Here is a 21880-nt window from a genome sequence, read left to right on the forward strand (position 1 = left end):
AACAATCTGAACGAATTCTGTTTAGTATAAGTACAGTTCTGCCCAAATTATTAGACGCACTATAAAAGATTTTATAAAAAATGTTAATTATGAGGTAATACCATTGTATTGTAATACTAAATAGGTTTTGTATATGTACCAGACACAAATTATGTTGTTTGGTGGTCTATTAAATTATTGAATCACAAATAGAACATTAATATTAATGAACCAATATGTATTTATTGACTCTTGAAAGAAACAGATATAACTACAACTAAATATTGTCAATTTGTTGTTGTCATATTGTAGCTCAACAAAATAATAACATTTAATAGTACTTTAATTCTTTCAATTTAATAAACTGTAATACACAGAAAAGCTTTTTATTTCATATCAATCACAACTGTAAACCACATACCGCTAATAGGCTTAGTTTTATAGTAAGTTTTGATAAAACGTTTTAGCGGTATCTACCTCTTTTTATATAAAACTTTGTTTTAAAACATAATTAATAGTTCCCTTAATAAACTGGGGCATATATCCATGCATAAAAACTATTAGCTAGTCCATAAATCCCTTACGGGCCAAAATTTTAGCACTCAATTTTGAAATCGATTTTGCCACCAGGTTGTGAAATGTTAGTTACCGCTTTTGGGCCTAGCACGGCAGTATATTACTAGTGTTTGTAATTTTGTTCTAAATGTGTTGTAATTGCCATACGATAAATAAATAAAGTGCTGTAGGTACGACTGTAGGTACGAGCGCGAGACAATATGCACTTAGTCGTATTATTCATATTTATATGTTATATATTTTTATACAGGGTATCCCAAAAGTAGCGGGACGGTCGAATATTTCGCGAAATGAACATCCGGTCGAAAAATTGAAAAATCCGTGTTCAATATTTTTCAAAAATTTATCGAATGACACCAAACACGACACTCTCCTCCACACCCTGGAGGTGGGGTGGGGGTAACTTTAAAATCTTAAAAATACCTCATAAAAAAGTAAGTAAATTTGTTGATAGATGGCGCTAATAAATCGTATTTTCCAAGTACAGCGCCATCTATAAATTCTAAAAAATGTCTTGAATAATAATTATTCCTTATTTTTTCATGAGCAATTCAAATCTGCAATAAAAAACGGGGGTTCATATTTAAGATTTTAAAGTTACCCCCACTCCATATACCGGAGGTGCGTGTTTGGTATCATTCGATAGACTTTTGAAACATATTGAACACTTATTTTTCAGTTTATCGATCTGATGTTCATTTCGCGAAGTAATCGACCGTCCCGCTACTTTTGGGACACCCTGTACAATCATATATTATAGTTGCGTTCGCGGGTACCCTGGACAATTTGTCGCCGGCAATTCCTAATCTCACCTAATATAAATAATACCGTTAATAGATAAATATACAAGGTATATTTGCTCTTAATTAATATTAATAATTAATTGTATATTATATATTTATCTATTAACGGTATTATTTATATTATTTTAAAGTGCGCATGCGATTTGCTGTCAGGTACCCGCGAACGCATCTAATATACAGGGTGTAACAAAAATACAGGTCATAAATGAGATCGCATATTCTGGAAATAAAAATAGTTCGATTGAACCTAACTTACCTTACTACAAATATGCGCATAAAAAAAGTTACAGCCCTTTGAAATTAAAAAATGAAAATCGATTTTTTCGAATATATCGGAAACTAGTAGAGATTTTTTTATTGAAAATGGACACGTGGCATTCTTATGGCAGGAGCATCTTAAAGAAAAATTATAGTGAAATTTGTGCACCCCATAAAAATTTTATGGGGTTTTGTTCCCTTAAACCCCCCCAAACTTTTGTAGACGTTCCAATTAAATTATTATTGTGGTACCATTAGTTACATTCAATATTACTAAAACTTTTTTGCCTCTTGGTATTTTTTCAATAAGGCAGTTTTTATCGAGTTGCGGCTTCTTTTTTAATATGCTTACATAAAAAATTTATGGGGGTTTTGTTCCTTTAAACCCCCCAAATGTTTGTGTACGTTCCAATTGAACTATTACTGCAATACCATTAGTTAAACACAGTGTTTTTAAAACTTTTTTGCCTCTTTGTATTTTTTCGATAAGGCATCATTTATCGAGATGTGGCTTCTTTTTCAATATGGTTCAAAATCTACCTAAAAATATAAATCATAAATAAATTTTCATATTATTACCAAGTCTCCATAATCGTACTTAACCATATACAAATATGTGGTGGGTTTGACAAATATTCTAAATATCTCGATAAAAACTGACTTTTCGTAAAAGTACTAAGAGGCAAAAAAGTTTTTAAAATATGGTGTTTAACTAATGGTACTACAATAATAATTATATTAGAACGTACACAAAAGTTTGGAGGGGGGGGGGGGGAGGTTTAAAGGAACAAAACCCCCATAAAATTTTTATGGGGTGTCCAAATTTCACTATAATTTTTACTTAAGATACTACTACCATAACAATGCCATATGCCCATTTTCAATAAAAAATCTCTAATAGTTTTCAATATATTGGAAAAAATCGATTTTCATTTTGTAACTTCAAAGGGCTGTAACTTTTTTTATGTGCACATTTGTACTAAGGTAAGTTAGGTTCAATCGAACTATTTTTGGTCCCAAAATATGTGATTACATTTATGACCTGTATTTTTGTTACACCCTGTATAAATATAAAATAACTGATGATGCGCAGTAAAAGAATGCAGTAGGTAGATAAGGCCGTCCGCACATGGGTCGATCGAAGACACGTCTCTAAGTTCGCGCGTCTTGCTCGTCTTGTACGAACCCTGCGGCACAAGCGATTGCTCTCCGTACACTTGTCGATTCAGTTTGCTCATATCTTCCAACCAGAAAGAACGCCTTTTTTATATATTAACCAAAACGACTATTTCGATCTGTAAAAAGTACGGTATTTAGCCCAGTCGGGATAGCATTTGACCTTGCATTAGGAGCTGCCCCAAATTTTATTTTTCTAATCTTTAGGGAGGGTCAATATTAGTATAAATTTAAAATCTCGACTGAATTCCACCGTTGCGTTAGCCGCCATCATGATTTTAAACGAGAACCGTTTTTGCTCAATATCTCCGCCATTTTCAATTTTTTGACAAAAAGTGTAAAAACTGAAATTGTTGAAAACGCGATTTTCTATAATTTCATTTATTATAATTTTTTTCGTGCTGTCGATATTTTCCGAGTTATGAGGGGAAAATAGTGACAGTTGTAGCATAATTATTGAATTATCTCGTTTATTATTAGTTCTACAACAAATATTTACCTATACAAAAATGAAGAGAATTAAATTTTGTACAATTTTGATGCCGTTCATTTTTTGATAACATCAATATTTAAGGTAGTACGTATGTGGTAAAGGTGCGAGCGTAAGACCTGATTGATTTTGTAGCAATTGTTCTTGTTCAATATCTCCGCCATTTTCAACTTTTCGACAAAAAGTGTAAGAACTGAAATTGTTGCAATTACGATTTACTACAATTTTTCGAGAGAACCAGTGGCGGGTCTACAAGGGGGGAAAATGGAAAAATTCCCCCCAACAGGGTCCAAAATTAAAAAAAAAAATGGTGGAACACCACAATATATTAGCTGACATAAAACTTAAAATATCGACAGACAAATTCAACCAATAAAACCCGCTAGTTAATAAAATTAAGTGAACCTAATGTATATAATGTCTTTTTATGTCTTTTATATACTTAGTTTGGTTGATGTGTCATTGGAAGTTTTAAAAATTGTATAAAATATAATTCTCTTTATTTTTGTTTATGTACAATTATGTCGTAAAGTTAATAATAAATGAGACAATTCAATAATTATGCTTCCCCTCCGCTTCCATTATTTTCCCCCTTAACTCGGAGAATATTGATCGTATAAAAAAATTGTGCCAAAAAAATTGTAGGAAATTGCATTTCCAACAATTTTCTTTCCCACCATTTATGTCGAAAAGTTGAAAATGGCGGAGATATTAAGCAACAACAGTTTTTATTTAGAGATTTTAAATTTACACTACTATTGATCTCTCCTAAAGGATATAATTATAAAATTTGGGGCAGCTCGGATACAAAATTCAATTCAATAATTATGCTCCCCCCACCACTTTTTACTATTTTCCCATGTAACTCGGAAAATATCAACCGCATGAAAAAAATTGTTAAAAAGAAATTGTAGGAAATTATATTTTGAAAAATTTTAGTTGAAAATGGCGTAGATATTGAACAAAAACAATTGCTATAAAATCAATCCGGTCTTACGCTCGCGCCATTACCGCATACGTACTTCCTTAAATATTAATTTTAGCAAAAAAATGAAAGAAATCAAAATTGTGTAGAATTTAATTCTCTTTATTTTTGTACAGGTACATATTTGTTGTAAAACTAATAATAAACGAGATAATTCAATAATTATGCTCCAACTGTCACTATTCTCCCCTCATAACTCGGAAAATATCGACCGCACGAAAAAAATTATAATAAATGAAATGATAGAAAATCATATTTTCAACAATTTCAGTTTCTACACTTTTTGTCAAAAAATTGAAAATGGCGGAGATATTGAGCAAAAACGGATCTCGTTTTAAATCAAGATGGCGGCTAACGCAACGGTGGAATTCAGTCGAGATTTTAAATTTATACTAATATTGACCCTCCCTAAAGATTAGAAAAATAAAATTTGGGGCAGCTCCTAATGCAAGGTTAGGCCTCTTATTCGTCTAACCCGACTGGACTAATTGTTACATTTTTAGTATAATTTGTATACAATAAGCATTATACAATTGAGGGTATTTTTGTAGTTCCCCAACGAATTTTATATTAAACACCTAGAAACAGAAGTTCAATCTTTTCAGAATTTTACATTAAAAACAATATATATATATATATATATATATATATATATATATATATATATATATATATATATATATATATATATATAAACAAATGAAATAGAGAATGCGGAAAAATCCCCTTACGAACAATTCACACATCCACTAATTCAATTATTTGTTCGTAAGGGGATTTTTCCGCATTCTCTATTTCATTTGTTTGTTTTCGTACGAGTGGTCGTCCAAACCAGTACCTGTGGATCTTTTGATCACTGAGTGTGTTTCAAAGATCTTCATCTTTTATATATATATATATATATATATATATATATATATATATTAATGTGATATTCAAAGATCGGTGTGCTCAAAGCAATTGATTAGATAATTAATTAATTAATTAAATTTAATTTTAATGATGCACTTATGATTTAATCACACTATTTAATGCTCTAATCTCAGGGTTTTATATTCTCGTGCTTCAATATCTCCTTTGCTTTACATATGATAAATAAGGTCAAAGACTAACGGAATAAAACACATATATGGTACAAAAACATCTATTGAAATAAATTCACCCTCAAAAGATCCTCTAAAAATAATATCTCCTATTCTGATTATTGAAATACTCCTACCACTATCTAAAGTACTTATTGAAATTTGCGTTATGAATAATTCTACAAAAAAAAATAAAACTGTCTCTCGGATGATGAGTTGTCCAAATTCTTGTCTCTGGTCGCCTACAATTTACTCTTAGCAGCCCCCTATGTAGTCAGCAATCTCGCAACAAACTATTGCAAGCCTATTGTCATCAATGACCCCCTACAGATGCACGTATCTTTCAAAAAACAATGCTAGCCTTTTCTCCTCTCAATAAACTGAATCTATTTCTCGTTCCGGCATGCAACGGTGACTCTTGGAATATAAGTAGAACAATATAACTTACAATGCTTTACGTGATGAGCCTCCGTCAGGACACTTATTTCAACAAACTCACAGCTATTCATTTATCTGCCTTACTACTTCAGGAGACTCTCAGAGATCACCACTATTCGACTTGACGATCATTTAACAACTATCGTCTAGAATCACATTCGTTTAAAGGCCAGCACTAAACAGTAACGTTAAAAAAATTATTCTACCGTAAAATTAAATTATGTAAAAAAAAATTATGAAAGTCCACTGACAACGATTCCAAAGAATTAAATTCCAAATTGTCAATGTCAGATTCAACACCAACTTTTCCTACCATTAGAAATTTCCTAAAACTAATTACATGCCAATCGGTTTTTAAGGAGATTACATTCATTTAATTTTCTAAATACAATTGTTCCCTAACCCGGTCTCATTGTCCAAACACATAACCACTTCCTTATCATACTAACTGTACAAAGAAAATACTTAATCCCTATTTAAATTTTGTTTACCTACGGCCATCCAAAGATAATTGACTTTCATTTCTTCGAAATGAATTTTGATATATTTTTATTATATGTTTTAACTTTTCTAAAATATTAAGATCGAAACCATATTAATTCAAATTTTACATATCTTAACAACTCCCCGCCATTTGATTTGCCGAAAAACTCTGTTATTTATTTAAATGACACAAGTTTTTTTTAGGATCAAATTATTCCATTATGTTACCAAACTCTACTCATGATACTTATAAATGTCGTGAATGTTAAAAATACCCCGTATCTTGCCTGTCTCTATATGCGCTAATTCATAACTATTTACCCCATTTTCCGTATTGACCCTATATGGACCTTCAAATACCGGCATCAATTTAGCACAAATACCATTTTGTAAATTGGACACCCTTAGTGCCCTCACTAAAACTTTATCCCCTTTCTGGAATGTAACCGGCCTTCTTCTTCGGGTCCTCTCTTGCCTTTGGAGATATTTCTCTCCACTTCGTCTCAATCTTCGTTGAAAATTCTGATTGTTTCTACCGTCCCTTTGTTCGTTCGTATTCCTAGTCGGAGGATTTTGTGCATCTCTGTTTCTGTTGTGATTTTCATATGTTCTATTTTTTGCGTGATTCCTGTTATCATAATTTTGTTGTCTATTGTAATTTTGGTATTCTCTCGGCCTATCTTCGTTTGTTGATTGGGCATGTCGGTTTCTCTGGTCATAATTTGATTGATACCTTCTTGCCGGTCCATTATATTGTTCATGTTGTCTTCTGTTTCGCATTTCTCTTCTTTTTGCTTCCCTTACTTGAAGGAATTGGCACAAACTATCAATATCTTGATAGTTTCTCAAAATCACGTGGTCCTCCAGCGTTTCTTCGAAATGTCTGCTTATCATTTCTACCAGTTGTTCGGTAGAGTATTTGTAGTCTAGATATTTGGAATTGTTATATATCTGCAAAGCATATCTTTCTTCCGATATTCCCATTTTCTCGTGATATCTTCCATTCTGTAGCTCTTGGTTGATTTCCCTCTGTTTAACTTTCCCCCAGAAATAGTTGAGAAATTTATTTTCGAAATCTGTCCAATTTTCAAACTCATCTTCTTTACTTTCATACCATAACGCTGCTCCTTCTTTCAGATGGTTTCTAATTGTTTCTTTGCAGTCGTCAAAATATCTAATATGTTGCAATTTGGTTTTCAAATTTTTAACAAATGGTACTGGGTGTGTTTTTCTAATATCCCCGCCAAATTGTATTTTCGCGACGCTTGTACCATGGATAATCATTTCCCTTCTTTCTCCACAATTCTGTTGATTCTTGAGTTCCGCAATTTGTTTTTCGTTTTGCTTAAATTTTTCTTCTATTTCTCGCCTGTCTTCTTGTATTGCATTTTCAAATTTGCTTTCTAACTGTTCTAATTCCATCTTCTGCACAGTCTTAATATCCTTCATTTTAGTTTCTATTTCTTCTCGTTGCATCTTCAGTTTCCTTTCTGTTTCTTCTCTAACTTTTTCTAAACAGGCTTTCACTTCATTTTCATATTTTTCCAAACGCTTTTCCAATTTGCCATCATTCTCTTCCAATTTCTGTTCTATTCTCTGTGATATTTCTCTTTGTGTTTCTTCCATTTTTTGTTGTGTTATTTCCATGGCTCGTTTTGCTTCCTGTTGATTTTTCTCTATTTTTTGTTGTGTTTCTTCCATGGCTCGTTTTGATTCCTGTTGATTTTCTTGCATTGTCCTTTTTGTTTCCTGTTGATTTCTATCCATTTGTTGTGATTGGAGTTGCATCAGTTGCAATAGTTTCTCTATTCCTGTTAATTCCTGTTCTTTTCTCTCCATAATCGTTGTATCTCCTTCATTACCCAATCCTTCTTCAACAATTTTTTCCTCTTCTCTGTTATTCTCTCTGCTTTCTTGCATTTTGCTTTGCCTCCTTGTGGTCGACATGTTGTTTCTTTTTGTTACTGTTTTCTTTGTCCCCGCCAAATGTGAAATTTTACAACACTCTATAAGTTGCAGAACACGACAAATATTTCTCCCTAAATTTAATAAATTTTCGCCACAAATATCAAATATGCAATCAGTAAATTTCAAAATAAATATCAAATGTACGATTGGTAAAAATATTAAATAATTCAATAGCAGTAAATATCAACTACCTACGATCAATCCATAAATCAAAATATTTTTACACCTGGAAAAATTGTCAAATTATCTCTGGATCACCTGTAGTTATTCCTTATCTCTTTCCCTACCATCAAATGCAAAGCTGCGATATTTTTTTAAGCCCCACGTTGGGCGCCAGTTAATGTGATATTCAAAGATCGGTGTGCTCAAAGCAATTGATTAGATAATTAATTAATTAATTAAATTTAATTTTAATGATGCACTTATGATTTAATCACACTATTTAATGCTCTAATCTCAGGGTTTTATATTCTCGTGCTTCAATATCTCCTTTGCTTTACATATGATAAATAAGGTCAAAGACTAACGGAATAAAACACATATATGGTACAAAAACATCTATTGAAATAAATTCACCCTCAAAATATCCTCTAAAAATAATATCTCCTATTCTGATTATTGAAATACTCCTACCACTATCTAAAGTACTTATTGAAATTTGCGTTATGAATAATTCTACAAAAAAAAATAAAACTGTCTCTCGGATGATGAGTTGTCCAAATTCTTGTCTCTGGTCGCCTACAATTTACTCTTAGCAGCCCCCTATGTAGTCAGCAATCTCGCAACAAACTATTGCAAGCCTATTGTCATCAATGACCCCCTACAGATGCACGTATCTTTCAAAAAACAATGCTAGCCTTTTCTCCTCTCAATAAACTGAATCTATTTCTCGTTCCGGCATGCAACGGTGACTCTTGGAATATAAGTAGAACAATATAACTTACAATGCTTTACGTGATGAGCCTCCGTCAGGACACTTATTTCAACAAACTCACAGCTATTCATTTATCTGCCTTACTACTTCAGGAGACTCTCAGAGATCACCACTATTCGACTTGACGATCATTTAACAACTATCGTCTAGAATCACATTCGTTTAAAGGCCAGCACTAAACAGTAACGTTAAAAAAATTATTCTACCGTAAAATTAAATTATGTAAAAAAAAATTATGAAAGTCCACTGACAACGATTCCAAAGAATTAAATTCCAAATTGTCAATGTCAGATTCAACACCAACTTTTCCTACCATTAGAAATTTCTTAAAACTAATTACATGCCAATCGGTTTTTAAGGAGATTACATTCATTTAATTTTCTAAATACATTTGTTCCCTAACCCGATCTCATTGTCCAAACACATAACCACTTCCTTATCATACTAACTGTACAAAGAAAATACTTAATCCCTATTTAAATTTTGTTTACCTACGGCCATCCAAAGATAATTGACTTTCATTTCTTCGAAATGAATTTTGGTATATTTTTATTATATGTTTTAACTTTTCTAAAATATTAAGATCGAAACCATATTAATTCAAATTTTACATATCTTAACAATATATATATATATATATATATATATATATATATATATATATATATATATATATATATATATATATATATATTTCCACAAAGCTAATAATAGTATTACAATCAACGAACATAACATGCACCGATTTTTAAATAAATGTAAAATTTTATTCAGCTCAAAAAACAACAAAAAACGAAGGAAACAAATAAAATAAACTACCTATTATGACTAAAAACGTGCGTCTCACTCGAACTTTCTCGTGCACTACGGATCGCAAGCGACGAGAGCCGTACAAGACGAGGAGATTTGCAATTCTAAACGCTCCGTGTACGGAGCTCAATGCCACAACGAAGAAACTTTATTGGCGGGGAGAGACCTACATGACTGGAATCGAGTCGAGTAGTTCGAGCGTCGCCCCATGTGCGGACGGTCTAATTAGTAGATGGAAATCTCGATCTCACTCGTTCGTATACACTAGAGTCCATAATATTGTCTCGCGCTTGTACCTACAGTAGCAGTAGACTTTAAATGCGTCCGGCAAGGTGAAGAAATCATTGAATCTGTCCAGCTACTGGGATATTATCATTTGATAACATATCGACGGTTGCAAGGCAAAAGTTACCAAACGCTAATTTGGGCGATATTGAGTTATACAGGGTGAGTCATGAGGAACTGTACATACTCCTACCTCGTCTAGAGGCTCCTATGGGGAATAACAAATGACCATTAAAAAGTGTCTGCTACCATTGTTTAATAATATACAGGGCGAGTTTCGCATTTTGACAGAAATTTGTATTCGTCATAATTTTTGAACGGTCAGATAGATGTGTCTCTTATTTTGGTCAATCGTTACACTATTACCAACTAATCAACTAATTTATTCAAACTAAAAAAAATCAGGTCCGGCTTTAAAAAAATTAGTTCGTTTTGGTCTTAAAACAAATTTCACCCTGTATATGCTTTTTAAAAACTCTAATATGAATTTTACAAATTAGACAAATACGCAATTAAAATGGCATATTTATTTTTTTCCGCACACGATTACTTAATTTTTTATAAAAAAATCAAATTTCACTATGAATTAAAAGTTTAGTAAAGTGAACCATAGATTAAAAAAAAATAACTTTTATTACAAAAATTTATTTTTTTTTTGCACAAATAAGTAATTTATGTTACCATCCAATCAACTGATTTATTCAAACTAGAGAAAAATCAGGTCCGGATTTAAAAAATTAGTTCGTTTTGGTCTTAGAAAAAATTTCACCCTGTATATGCTTTTTGAAAACTCTAATATGAATTTTACAAATAAGACAAATAGGCAATTAAAATGACATATTTATTTTTTTCCCCACACGATTACTTATTTTTTTATTAAAAAATCAAATTTGTCAAAATCGGAATTTTAACCTAAAAATGAAAAAAAAAAAAATGAACTCACGGTTTAACTCGCTACAACTCTGTTCCATTTTAATATTTTTTTTTCTGAAATTTTTACAGCACATACCTCTTACCATTGTGAAGACTATGACAATTATTGTAGACTTTCAGTCTTCTTCTTGTAAAAGTTGCAAATTTGTAAATCGCAAAAATTAGGTGGAAAAATTTAAAATTTATCAATTTGATCACGTCTATGTTAAACTATAGAGTCCAAAAGAAGTGTTATGGGAAGTTTTAGATCTAGACCTATTATAGAAAAAAAAAAAAAAATGGTAAAACTTTTCATTTTAAGAAAAACGTTGTTTTTGTAAATTAATTTTTGTAAAAAAAGTTAATTTTTTTAAATCTATGCAAAAACTTTGCCAAACTTTTTATGCATAGTAAAATTTGATTTTTTAATAAAAAAGTAAGTAATCGTGTGGGGAAAAAATAAATATGCCATTTTAATTGCCTATTTGTCTTATTTGTAAAATTCATATTAGAGTTTTCAAAAAACGTATACAAGTTGAAATTTTTTCTAAGACCCAAACAAACTAATTTTTTAAATCCGGGCCTGATTTTTTTCTAGTTGGAATAAATCAGTTGATTGGGTGGTAACATAAATTAAATATTTGTAAAAAAAATTCATTTTTGCAATAAAAGTTATTTTTTTTAAATCTATGGTTCACTTTACCCAACTTTTAATTATTCATAGTAAAATTTGATTTTTTAATAAAAAATTAAGTAATCGTGTGGGGAAAAAATAAATATGCCATTTTAATTGCCTATTTGTCTAATTTGTAAAAATCATATTAGAGTTTTCAAAAAGCTTATACAGGGTGAAATTTTTTCTAAGACCAAAACGAACTTATTTTTTAAATCCGGGCCTGATTTTTTTCTTGTTTGAATAAATCAGTTGATTGATGGTAACATAAATTAAATATTTGTTAAAAAAAATTAATTTTGGTAATAAAAATTAATTTTGTTAAATCTATGGTTCACTTTACCAAACTTTTAATTCATAATCAAATTTGATTTTTTTATAAAAAATTAAGCAATCGTGTGCGGAAAAAAATTAATACGTTATTTTAATTGCCTACTTGTCTAATTTGTAAAATTCATATTAGAGTTTTCAAACAGCTTATACAGGGTGAAATTTTTTCTAAGACCCAAACGAACTAGTTTTTTTAAAGCCAGACCTGATTTTTTTCTAGTTTGAATAAATCAGTTGATTAGGTGGTAATAGTGTAACGATTGACCAAAATAAGAGACACATCGATCTGACCGTTCAAAAATTATGACGAATACAAATTTCTGTCAAATTGCGAAACTCGCCCTGTATATTATTAAACAATGGGAGCAGACACTTTTTAATGGTCATTTGTTATTCCCCATAGGGGCCTCTATACGAGATAGGAGTATGTACAGTTCCTCATGACTCACCCTGTATATTAGATTAGATGTAAACCAGGGCATCTATGTCTGCTTCCTAGATTATAACAAGGCATTCGATACGGTGAAACATAATCTGTTAATAAAACTAGTGAGAACAAAGAACATCGACACACGGGATATAAGAATAATAAATAATCTGTATTATGAACAAGAAGCTGTCATAAGAATAAATAATTTAAACACCAATAAAATAAAAATCAAAAGAGGCGTTAGACAGGACTGCGTCTTGTCGCCATCACTGTTTAATGCATACTCCGAAGAAATATTCAAAAAAACATTAGAAGATGAAGTAGCAGGCATAAAAATAAATGGCCTACCCATATGTGAAATTATATACGCCGATGACACAATACTAATAGCAGAAACTATTACAGATCTACAAAGAATTTTAGAAAAGGTTGTTGCAACGAGTGAAGAATTTGGTCTGTCACTAAACATAAAGAAAACGAAATTCATGGTTATATCAAAGAAAAATATTAGAAACATAAATCTACACTAAATAATAAAACGATAGAACGACTTCAGAATTATAACTATTTAGGGACAAACATTAGTGAAACAAAAGATTATACCAAAGAAATCCGAATCAGAATAGAAAAGGCTAGAAGTGCATGCACTAATATGAAACAAATATTATGTAGTAGAGACCTCAGCCTAAATCTTAGAAAGCGAGTACTAAAATGTTATGTATTTTCAGTTCTTTTGTATGGTGTGGAGACATGGACTCTCAATAAACAATGCCTCAATAGATTGGAAGCATTTAAGATGTGGACGTATTGAAGAATGCTGAGAATCTCCTGGACATAGGCGTAACCAGGATGATCCTAAGGGGGGGTTACAACTACCTGAAGGGGGGGGTTACAACTACTGGAAGGTCTCTGAGGGCTATGGTGTTAAGCGTATAGAGCTCAAAGTACATCCCAATGGGGGGGGGTTACAACCCCCAAAACCCCCCCCCTGGTTACGCCTATGCTCCTGGACAGACAGAATAACCAATGAGGACGTACTAAGGAGAATACAGAACAGCAGGGAGATACTGGATTCCATCAAAATAAGAAAACTTCAATACTTGGGTCATATAACACGTGGTGACAGATATGAACTCCTAAAATTAATTATGCAGGGAAAGATTCAAGGAAGGCGCAGCATATTTAGGAGAAAAATGTCCTGGCTGAGAAATCTCAGAGAACGGTTTGGATGCAGCTCAACTGAACTCTTTCGGGCTGTAGTGTCAAAAGTGAGAATAGCAATGATGATTGCCAACCTTCGTCGCGAAGATGGCACGTAAAGAAGAATAAGAAGAAGAAGAAGAAGAAGAACAAGAAGAAGAAGAAGAAGAAGAGTTATATATATCACTGAAATCAGAAAATTTTTCTGCGTCGATTGATTGTATCCTCATGTAGCTACGATGAATTTTTTGTCGCTTGGTAATTTAAAATAATTGACATTTTTAACAATTTTCGGAGACCAAGCGACTAGAATTTTGTAAATTTAAGAACAACTTTCATTTGGTACCTATTCCATTTTACTCCTTTACAGTTATAGTATTTTTACTACAAAAACGTTATTACGTAGGTCAAAATTTTTGACGTAAAAGAACTGTCAAAACGTTAGAATGTGACTTTTCATTATTGCCGTGTTTATAATAAACATAGCAATAATGAAAAGTCACATTCTAATGTTTTGACAGTTCTCTTACGTCAAAAATTTTGTCCTACGTAATAACGTTTTTGTAGTAAAAATACTATAGTAAATTTTTGTTAGATTGCATTTTAAATGTTTGGGCGAGTAGTGATTTTTTACAAACAATATCTAGAGTTTTTGAAATGATCTACTGTAAAGTTAGCCAAATGTCGCTTGGTCATGTTTGCCTTTCAGCCGTCGGTATATAAAATTGAGCTTTTATACCTTAAGGAAAGTAATATAATATTTACACACCTTATGTATATTGCTACCTGTTATCTGCTCAAAGTCAAGTAACTACGATCCAAAGTCCGTACTTGCTGATCGTTTTTATCTGTGTTGGGGACATGCGCAGAGAAACTTTCAGCTTTTATTAAATATGGAATGCCTAGCGGCCACGGGCTCTTGCTCTATTTAAACAAATAAATATTCAAAAATAAAATCTTTTGGATTTCTTAAGTCGGAAACAAATTATCTCTTCAAACAAATCTAAAATGTGCATTCCACAACACATCAATTCATCAAGGCAAAGATCAACAAATTTGTTTCCTAGTACTCAATACGTGAGTAAAAACGCAGGTAGGTAAAGGCATTTAATATTTAAATACGATTCAGAGACCACTACCATCTCTCTATGGACCATTTCAACCTCTTGGTATCTTCAGGAGAGCCTGTAGTGATGCTCTGACGCGAAATTAAATATTTTCGCCTCGTATTAATTTTATTTGCGTCTAAATGTTAATTATTTCAATATAATTGGCATAGGTACGGCGCGAAAATATTTAATTTCGAGTCAGAACATTACTACAGGCTCCCCTGAAGATACCTTCTTCAAGAATCTAAAAGTGCCTATTCTTTTAGAATCTAAAAGTACCTATCTCGAAATAGATCAGTTGACGTTAGACCAGTCCACTTCCAAAGATTGGCCAGCCAGGATATACGTCTACGTCCAGGGCCTCTCCTGCCCTCAATCTTGCCTTGTAGAATCAACTGTAGCAGTCGGTATTTTTCATTACGCATAATGTGGCCGAAGTAATCCAATTTTCTGTTCTTTACGGTGCTTATTATTTCTTTGTCTTTTCTTAGCCTCTGGAGAATAGTTATATTAGTTGTGTGGTGTATATATGAGACCCTCAACATACGTCGGTAGCACCACATTTCAAACGCCTCTAACCGTTTTATGGCATCTTCTGTCAGGCTCCAGCTTTCAACTCCGTATAGGACATTAAAGACGTAACATCTAAGAATTCTTATGCGTATATTGATACTTAAAGACAAGTTGCACATAATTTTCCTAAGACTGTTAAAAGAGCTTCTGGCTTTTTCAATACGAGTTTTTATTTCGTAGCTATGATCCCAAGTATCCTTAATGTTGCAGCCCAGATAGCATATTTTCTGTACTCTCTCTAGGGGTGTATTGTTTACCGTAATTTGGGCGTTTATGTTGGTGTTTTTACTAATGATCATTATTTTTGTCTTCTTACAGTTTAGTTTTAGGCTGTATTTGTTACATGCTTCTACATTCTACATTATCCATGATCCTTTGGAGCCCCTGCGCACTATCTGCCAGCAATACTGTATCGTCTGCATATCTAATATTATTTATAAGTGGTCCATTTACTGCAATACAATCTTCTGATTCGTCCAAGGCCTCTCTAAAGATGTTTTCAGAGTATATGCTAAATAATGCTGGTGACAGTATGCAACCCTGTCTGACTCCTTTTTCGACTGTGAAAATTTCGGACAGTTCATTTTCGAGTCGAACTGTTGCTTTTTGTTGGAGATATAAGTTTCAAACGAGGATATCGATTAGTTTTCCATGTGGGACTTTATCCACTGAAGATACCAAGAGGTTGAAATGTCTATAGAGAGATGGTTGTGGTCTCTGAATCGTAATTAAATATTAAATGCCTTACCTACCTGCGTTTTTACTCACGTATTGAGTACTAGGAAACTAATTTGTTGATCTTTGTCTTGACAAATTGATGTGTTGTGGAATGCATATTTTAGATTCCCCATGTCTCTAAATTCGTCACCCATTTCCTTGCAAATTTTAGAAGGATAGGGTATAGGTATAAGAGAGAATTTGTTTCCGACTTAAGAATTCCAAAAGATTTTTGAATATTTATTTATTTAAAGCTAGAGTCGCTTGGGTTTCACGTTTTATTTAATAGAGGTCGCTACTTCGTCTAAATGTTAATTATTTCATTATAATTGGCACACGGCGCGAAAATATTTAATTCCGAGTCAGAGCATCACTACAGGCTCTCCTGAAGATACCAAGAGGTTGAAATGGTCCATAGAGAGATGGTAGTGGTCTCTGAATCGTCATTAAATATTAAATACCGTTACCTAAAAATTTTTAAATTCATGGAAAAGTACCAAAAACAAAAATACTAGATCCTTTGTAAAATGTATACAGTGATGAGCGCACTAACAACCGCCAAAATAGCTCAAAATATGGAAAACATAATACATTGCGAAACAAAAAGAGATGAAATTAGTGGAGGTGGAAATTATCGTTATAAACGTATTAATTACATTACATAGTTTCCCACCTTTAGACGTGTGTGACAGGAGTATTTTATATACAAATCTACTGTCACATTGACAGATGTCATACTCCTCTAATACGTTTAAAGGTGGGAAACTATGTAATGTAATGTTAATTAATACGTTTATAACGATAATTTCTACCTCCACTAGTTTCATCTCTTTTTGTTTCGCAATGTATTACGTTTTCCATCTTTTGAGCTATTTTGCCGGTTATTACCGCGCTCATCACTGTATTTAAAAGTGCCTACAGTCGGAAAAATGAAAGAATACCCATGAACAATCACATCAATCACTTATTTTGTATTTGCTGTCTTTTTCTATAAATAACAAACGTTTGTTATAGAAAAAGATAGCTAATACAAAATAAGAAAAAGAAAATAATCGTTTTCGTTTTGATTCAATTCGAGTCTCTTGCCATCCTCTGACACAGTGTTTCTGGGTCTCTACCCTTTATCGAAGAGGCTATTGCAAGTAGACTGAATTGAATCAACTCGAGACGAAGAAGAACTGCATCTATTAAAATATCTGCAGTATATTGTGGTTAGACTGTCCTCTAACGGGGAATGACAAAATAAATAAAATAAATTTCGACCAAGAGTCAGGATTCTGTTAACCGAGATACGATAGTATCAAGCGGCGCCGCTAGGAGGAGCTTCTCCAACAATGCGTCTCAGAATACCTTAAGAACACTTGGTCATTTTGTACTCTAAACCGAGTAAAGCATGAAAAAGAAAAAGAAAATAATCGTTTTCGTTTTGATTCAATTCGAGTCTCTTGCCATCCTCTGACACAGTGTTTCTGAGTCTCTACCCTTTATCGAAGAGGCTATTGCAAGTAGACTGAATTGAATCAACTCGAGACGAAGAAGAACTGCATCTATTAAAATATCTGCAGTATATTGTGGTTAGACTGTCCTCTAACGGGGAATGACAAAATAAATAAAATAAATTTCGACCAAGAGTCAGGATTCTGTTAACCGAGATACGATAGTATCAAGCGGCGCCGCTAGGAGGAGCTTCTCCAACAATGCGTCTCAGAATACCTTAAGAACACTTGGTCATTTTGTACTCTAAACCGAGTAAAGCATGAAAAAGAAAAAGAAAATAATCGTTTTCGTTTTGATTCAATTCGAGTCTCTTGCCATCCTCTGACACAGTGTTTCTGGGTCTCTACCCTTTATCGAAGAGGCTATTGCAAGTAGACTGAATTGAATCAACTCGAGACGAAGAAGAACTGCATCTATTAAAATATCTGCAGTATATTGTGGTTAGACTGTCCTCTAACGGGGAATGACAAAATAAATAAAATAAATTTCGACCAAGAGTCAGGATTCTGTTAACCGAGATACGATAGTATCAAGCGGCGCCGCTAGGAGGAGCTTCTCCAACAATGCGTCTCAGAATACCTTAAGAACACTTGGTCATTTTGTACTCTAAACCGAGTAAAGCATGAAAAAGAAAAAGAAAATAATCGTTTTCGTTTTGATTCAATTCGAGTCTCTTGCCATCCTCTGACACAGTGTTTCTGGGTCTCTACCCTTTATCGAAGAGGCTATTGCAAGTAGACTGAATTGAATCAACTCGAGACGAAGAAGAACTGCATCTATTAAAATATCTGCAGTATATTGTGGTTAGACTGTCCTCTAACGGGGAATGACAAAATAAATAAAATAAATTTCGACCAAGAGTCAGGATTCTGTTAACCGAGATACGATAGTATCAAGCGGCGCCGCTAGGAGGAGCTTCTCCAACAATGCGTCTCAGAATACTTTAAGAACACTTGGTCATTTTGTACTCTAAACCGAGTAAAGCATGAAAACGAAAAAGAAAATAATCGTTTTCGTTTTGATTCAATTCGAGTCTCTTGCCATCCTCTGACACAGTGTTTCTGGGTCTCTACCCTTTATCGAAGAGGCTATTGCAAGTAGACTGAATTGAATCAACTCGAGACGAAGAAGAACTGCATCTATTAAAATATCTGCAGTATATTGTGGTTAGACTGTCCTCTAATGGGGAATGACAAAATAAATAAAATAATTGCTTGATACTATCGTATCTCGGTTAACAGAATCCTGACTCTTGGTCGAAATTTATTTTATTTATTTTGTCATTCCCCGTTAGAGGACAGTCTAACCACAATATACTGCAGATATTTTAATAGATGCAGTTCTTCTTCGTCTCGAGTTGATTCAATTCAGTCTACTTGCAATAGCCTCTTCGATAAAGGGTAGAGACCCAGAAACACTGTGTCAGAGGATGGCAAGAGACTCGAATTGAATCAAAACGAAAACGATTATTTTCTTTTTCTTTTTCATGCTTTACTCGGTTTAGAGTACAAAATGACCAAGTGTTCTTAAGGTATTCTGAGACGCATTGTTGGAGAAGCTCCTCCTAGCGGCGCCGCTTGATACTATCGTATCTCGGTTAACAGAATCCTGACTCTTGGTCGAAATTTATTTTATTTATAATACAAAATATCTGATTGATGTGATCGTTCATGGCTATTCTTTCATTTTTCCGACTGTAATTAAGAAGTTTAAATAACTAGGCATCATACTATCTAGCTACGGAAAGCTCGAAACAGAAGTGGAAGATCAGGTGAATAAAGCAAACAGAGTTGCAGGTTGCCTGAACGAAACAATATGGAGAAATAATATCGGAAAAGAAGTGAAAGGCAGAATTTACAAAACAGTCATCAGACCAATAATAACATACGCGGTAGAAACACGACCTGATACAGAAAGGACAAAAGGAATGCTAGAAACAGCAGAGATGCAAACACTTTGAAAAATCGATCGTAAAACACTATGGTATAGAGCTAGAAGTGCAGATATCTGACGGAGATGCAAGGTGGATAACATTAATAACTGGGTGAAAAACAGAATAGTAGAATGGAGAGACGGTTCCCCAATAGGAAGACGATCAGTGGGAAGACAGAGTCATGTCTACACAAAAAGAAGAAGAAGATCAATATTCCTCACCTTTTGCTCGTCTTTATGCGAGACGGCTCCGTGACTTGGAAATCTGGTAATCGATGGATCTGGAAACCGATCGTCAGCTGCCTTATGAAAAATCCCATGCCTTCCATCTTGGAGAGATCCACTTAGAATGCTCTCCTCAACGAAGGATACTTTAGCAGATTCGTCTGTGTGTGATTCAATATCTCTTGCTCCTATGAAAAGAATTTGAATATAGTTATATTATTATTGCAGGAAAAAAAGACTGTCGTGGCTAAGAAACATTCCACAATGGACACGGCTAAATTTTGACCAGCTAATAAGAACAGCTGAAGGGTTACTTTGCAATTGTAGTAGCCAATCTTCATTTAGGAGAGGGCGCTTTAAGAATAAGAAGAAGATTACTGTATATACGATCATTTTATAAATTAAGAGGATCGGTACGTATTTTCGGCTGCAATGCTATTCAAATGGGGATTCATTTTTTTCGAATCCTGAGAAAACTAATAAGTATTTTTGAAAAATTTAAACGCAGAATGAAAGATTACGTTATTAGCGAGGGCTGAAAGTCCCTTAGAACTTCTATAATGTTTATTTTAATAAGTTACAGGGGTGAAAAACTAAGAGAAAATTTAGTGTGATTTTTAATTTCAAATATCTCATTCAAAATAAACTTTTTATTTATTCTAAGGGACTTTCGGCCCTCGGTAATAATTTAGTCTTTCATTCTGCGTTTAAATTTTTCAAAAATATTTATTGGTTTTTTCAGGATTTGAAAAAAATAAACATAATACCGTGGTAATATTTTCCAAATCTATCTTTGTCTTACAACGCACTCAGCCGAATATAATATTGTCAGTCAGACACTGACAATCAGTGACAACTTAATAAAAAGTTATTTATTGTGTATTATTTGTGGAAGATCCAAGCAGAGAATACATCAGGATAATATATTCTGTGATCCAAGTATTTTGTTGTTAAAGATGTTCAAAATTGTAAGCGTTCCATAACAATATACTATTAAAAAATTACTTTAACACTTTTCCTCTTTTCTCGATTGAGTATTAGTTTTTGTTGTACATATAAATTATTACAATCACTGAATACATAGTTAGTAAAAAAATTATCATATTTATTAACTGAATTAATAATTTGCAATTATAAAAATAACATTTATCCAAGAACATTCAAAAGCCATCTCTTTAAATTAATGATGACATTTTCAAATAGAATGACATTCTAGTAATGTTTACATATCCATACCAGTGTGAATTTTACTACACGTAATTTGCCGTGTAAAGACAGAAAAAGTAGGGATACACGTAAAATATTTGCGAATTATGTACCCATAGCCGTAACAATATCAGTGCAGTCACTGAAGGTGGATATGAGCTATTACCTCCGATTTCGTTGAACCTCCATCGATTTGCATGAAAATTGGCGAGTGGTTAGAGGATATCTCAAGGAACAAAGGTGACATCGCAGGTGAAAATGATTTTATTAAAAATAACCCCATGATTCGATAGAGGGAATAAGTCTAAGCAAAATTTGTTATATAAAGTTATTGAAATAAATCATCTTTTTGAGTTATTAAAGAAAAAAGATTTTAATTTTTAGTGAGAAAAATGCATGTTTTTAACCGATTTTTTATAAATAATTCAAAAACTAAGTTTTTACAAAAAAGTTATTATTACCAAAATTGAAACTAATAAAAAATGAAATAAATTCCTTATTAGAAAAATCTGTTAGTATTAACTAAAAGTGAGTTATAGGTAATTGAATGTATACTTCTTTCGGCGACTACCCAAATCTAAGCGTTCAAGTTTAAATAACGGGAAAATTATGCATTTTATAACATAAACTTATTAAACATTTGTCAAAGTATTTAAAAATATCTATCAGATGAGCCTGCGAACAAGTTGATAGTATTAAAATTTATGCTCCAAAATTTTTTCAAAAGTTATCTTTTAAAATTTTTTTCCAAAAAATGTTATTGTTTTTTTTTAATACTTCCGTTAATTTTGAGACATCAGTTTCGATTA

General features: G+C 32.7%; 1 protein-coding gene across 3 annotated transcripts in view; it reads right to left on the reverse strand.

Annotated features, from left to right (window-relative positions):
• The window catches only part of LOC114338882 (uncharacterized), a 103135-nt gene that overhangs the window by 71880 nt on the left and 9375 nt on the right, over positions 1-21880 (reverse strand). For all 3 annotated transcript variants that reach the window (XM_028289514.2, XM_028289520.2, XM_028289527.2), the window contains exon 2: positions 19863-20053. In XM_028289514.2, coding sequence (XP_028145315.2) covers positions 19863-20053 — 191 coding nt within the window. The remainder of the gene's footprint in view (positions 1-19862; positions 20054-21880) is intronic.

This window comes from Diabrotica virgifera, chromosome 4, assembly GCF_917563875.1.
Source record: "Diabrotica virgifera virgifera chromosome 4, PGI_DIABVI_V3a".
NCBI classification, from domain to species: Eukaryota; Metazoa; Arthropoda; class Insecta; order Coleoptera; family Chrysomelidae; genus Diabrotica; species Diabrotica virgifera.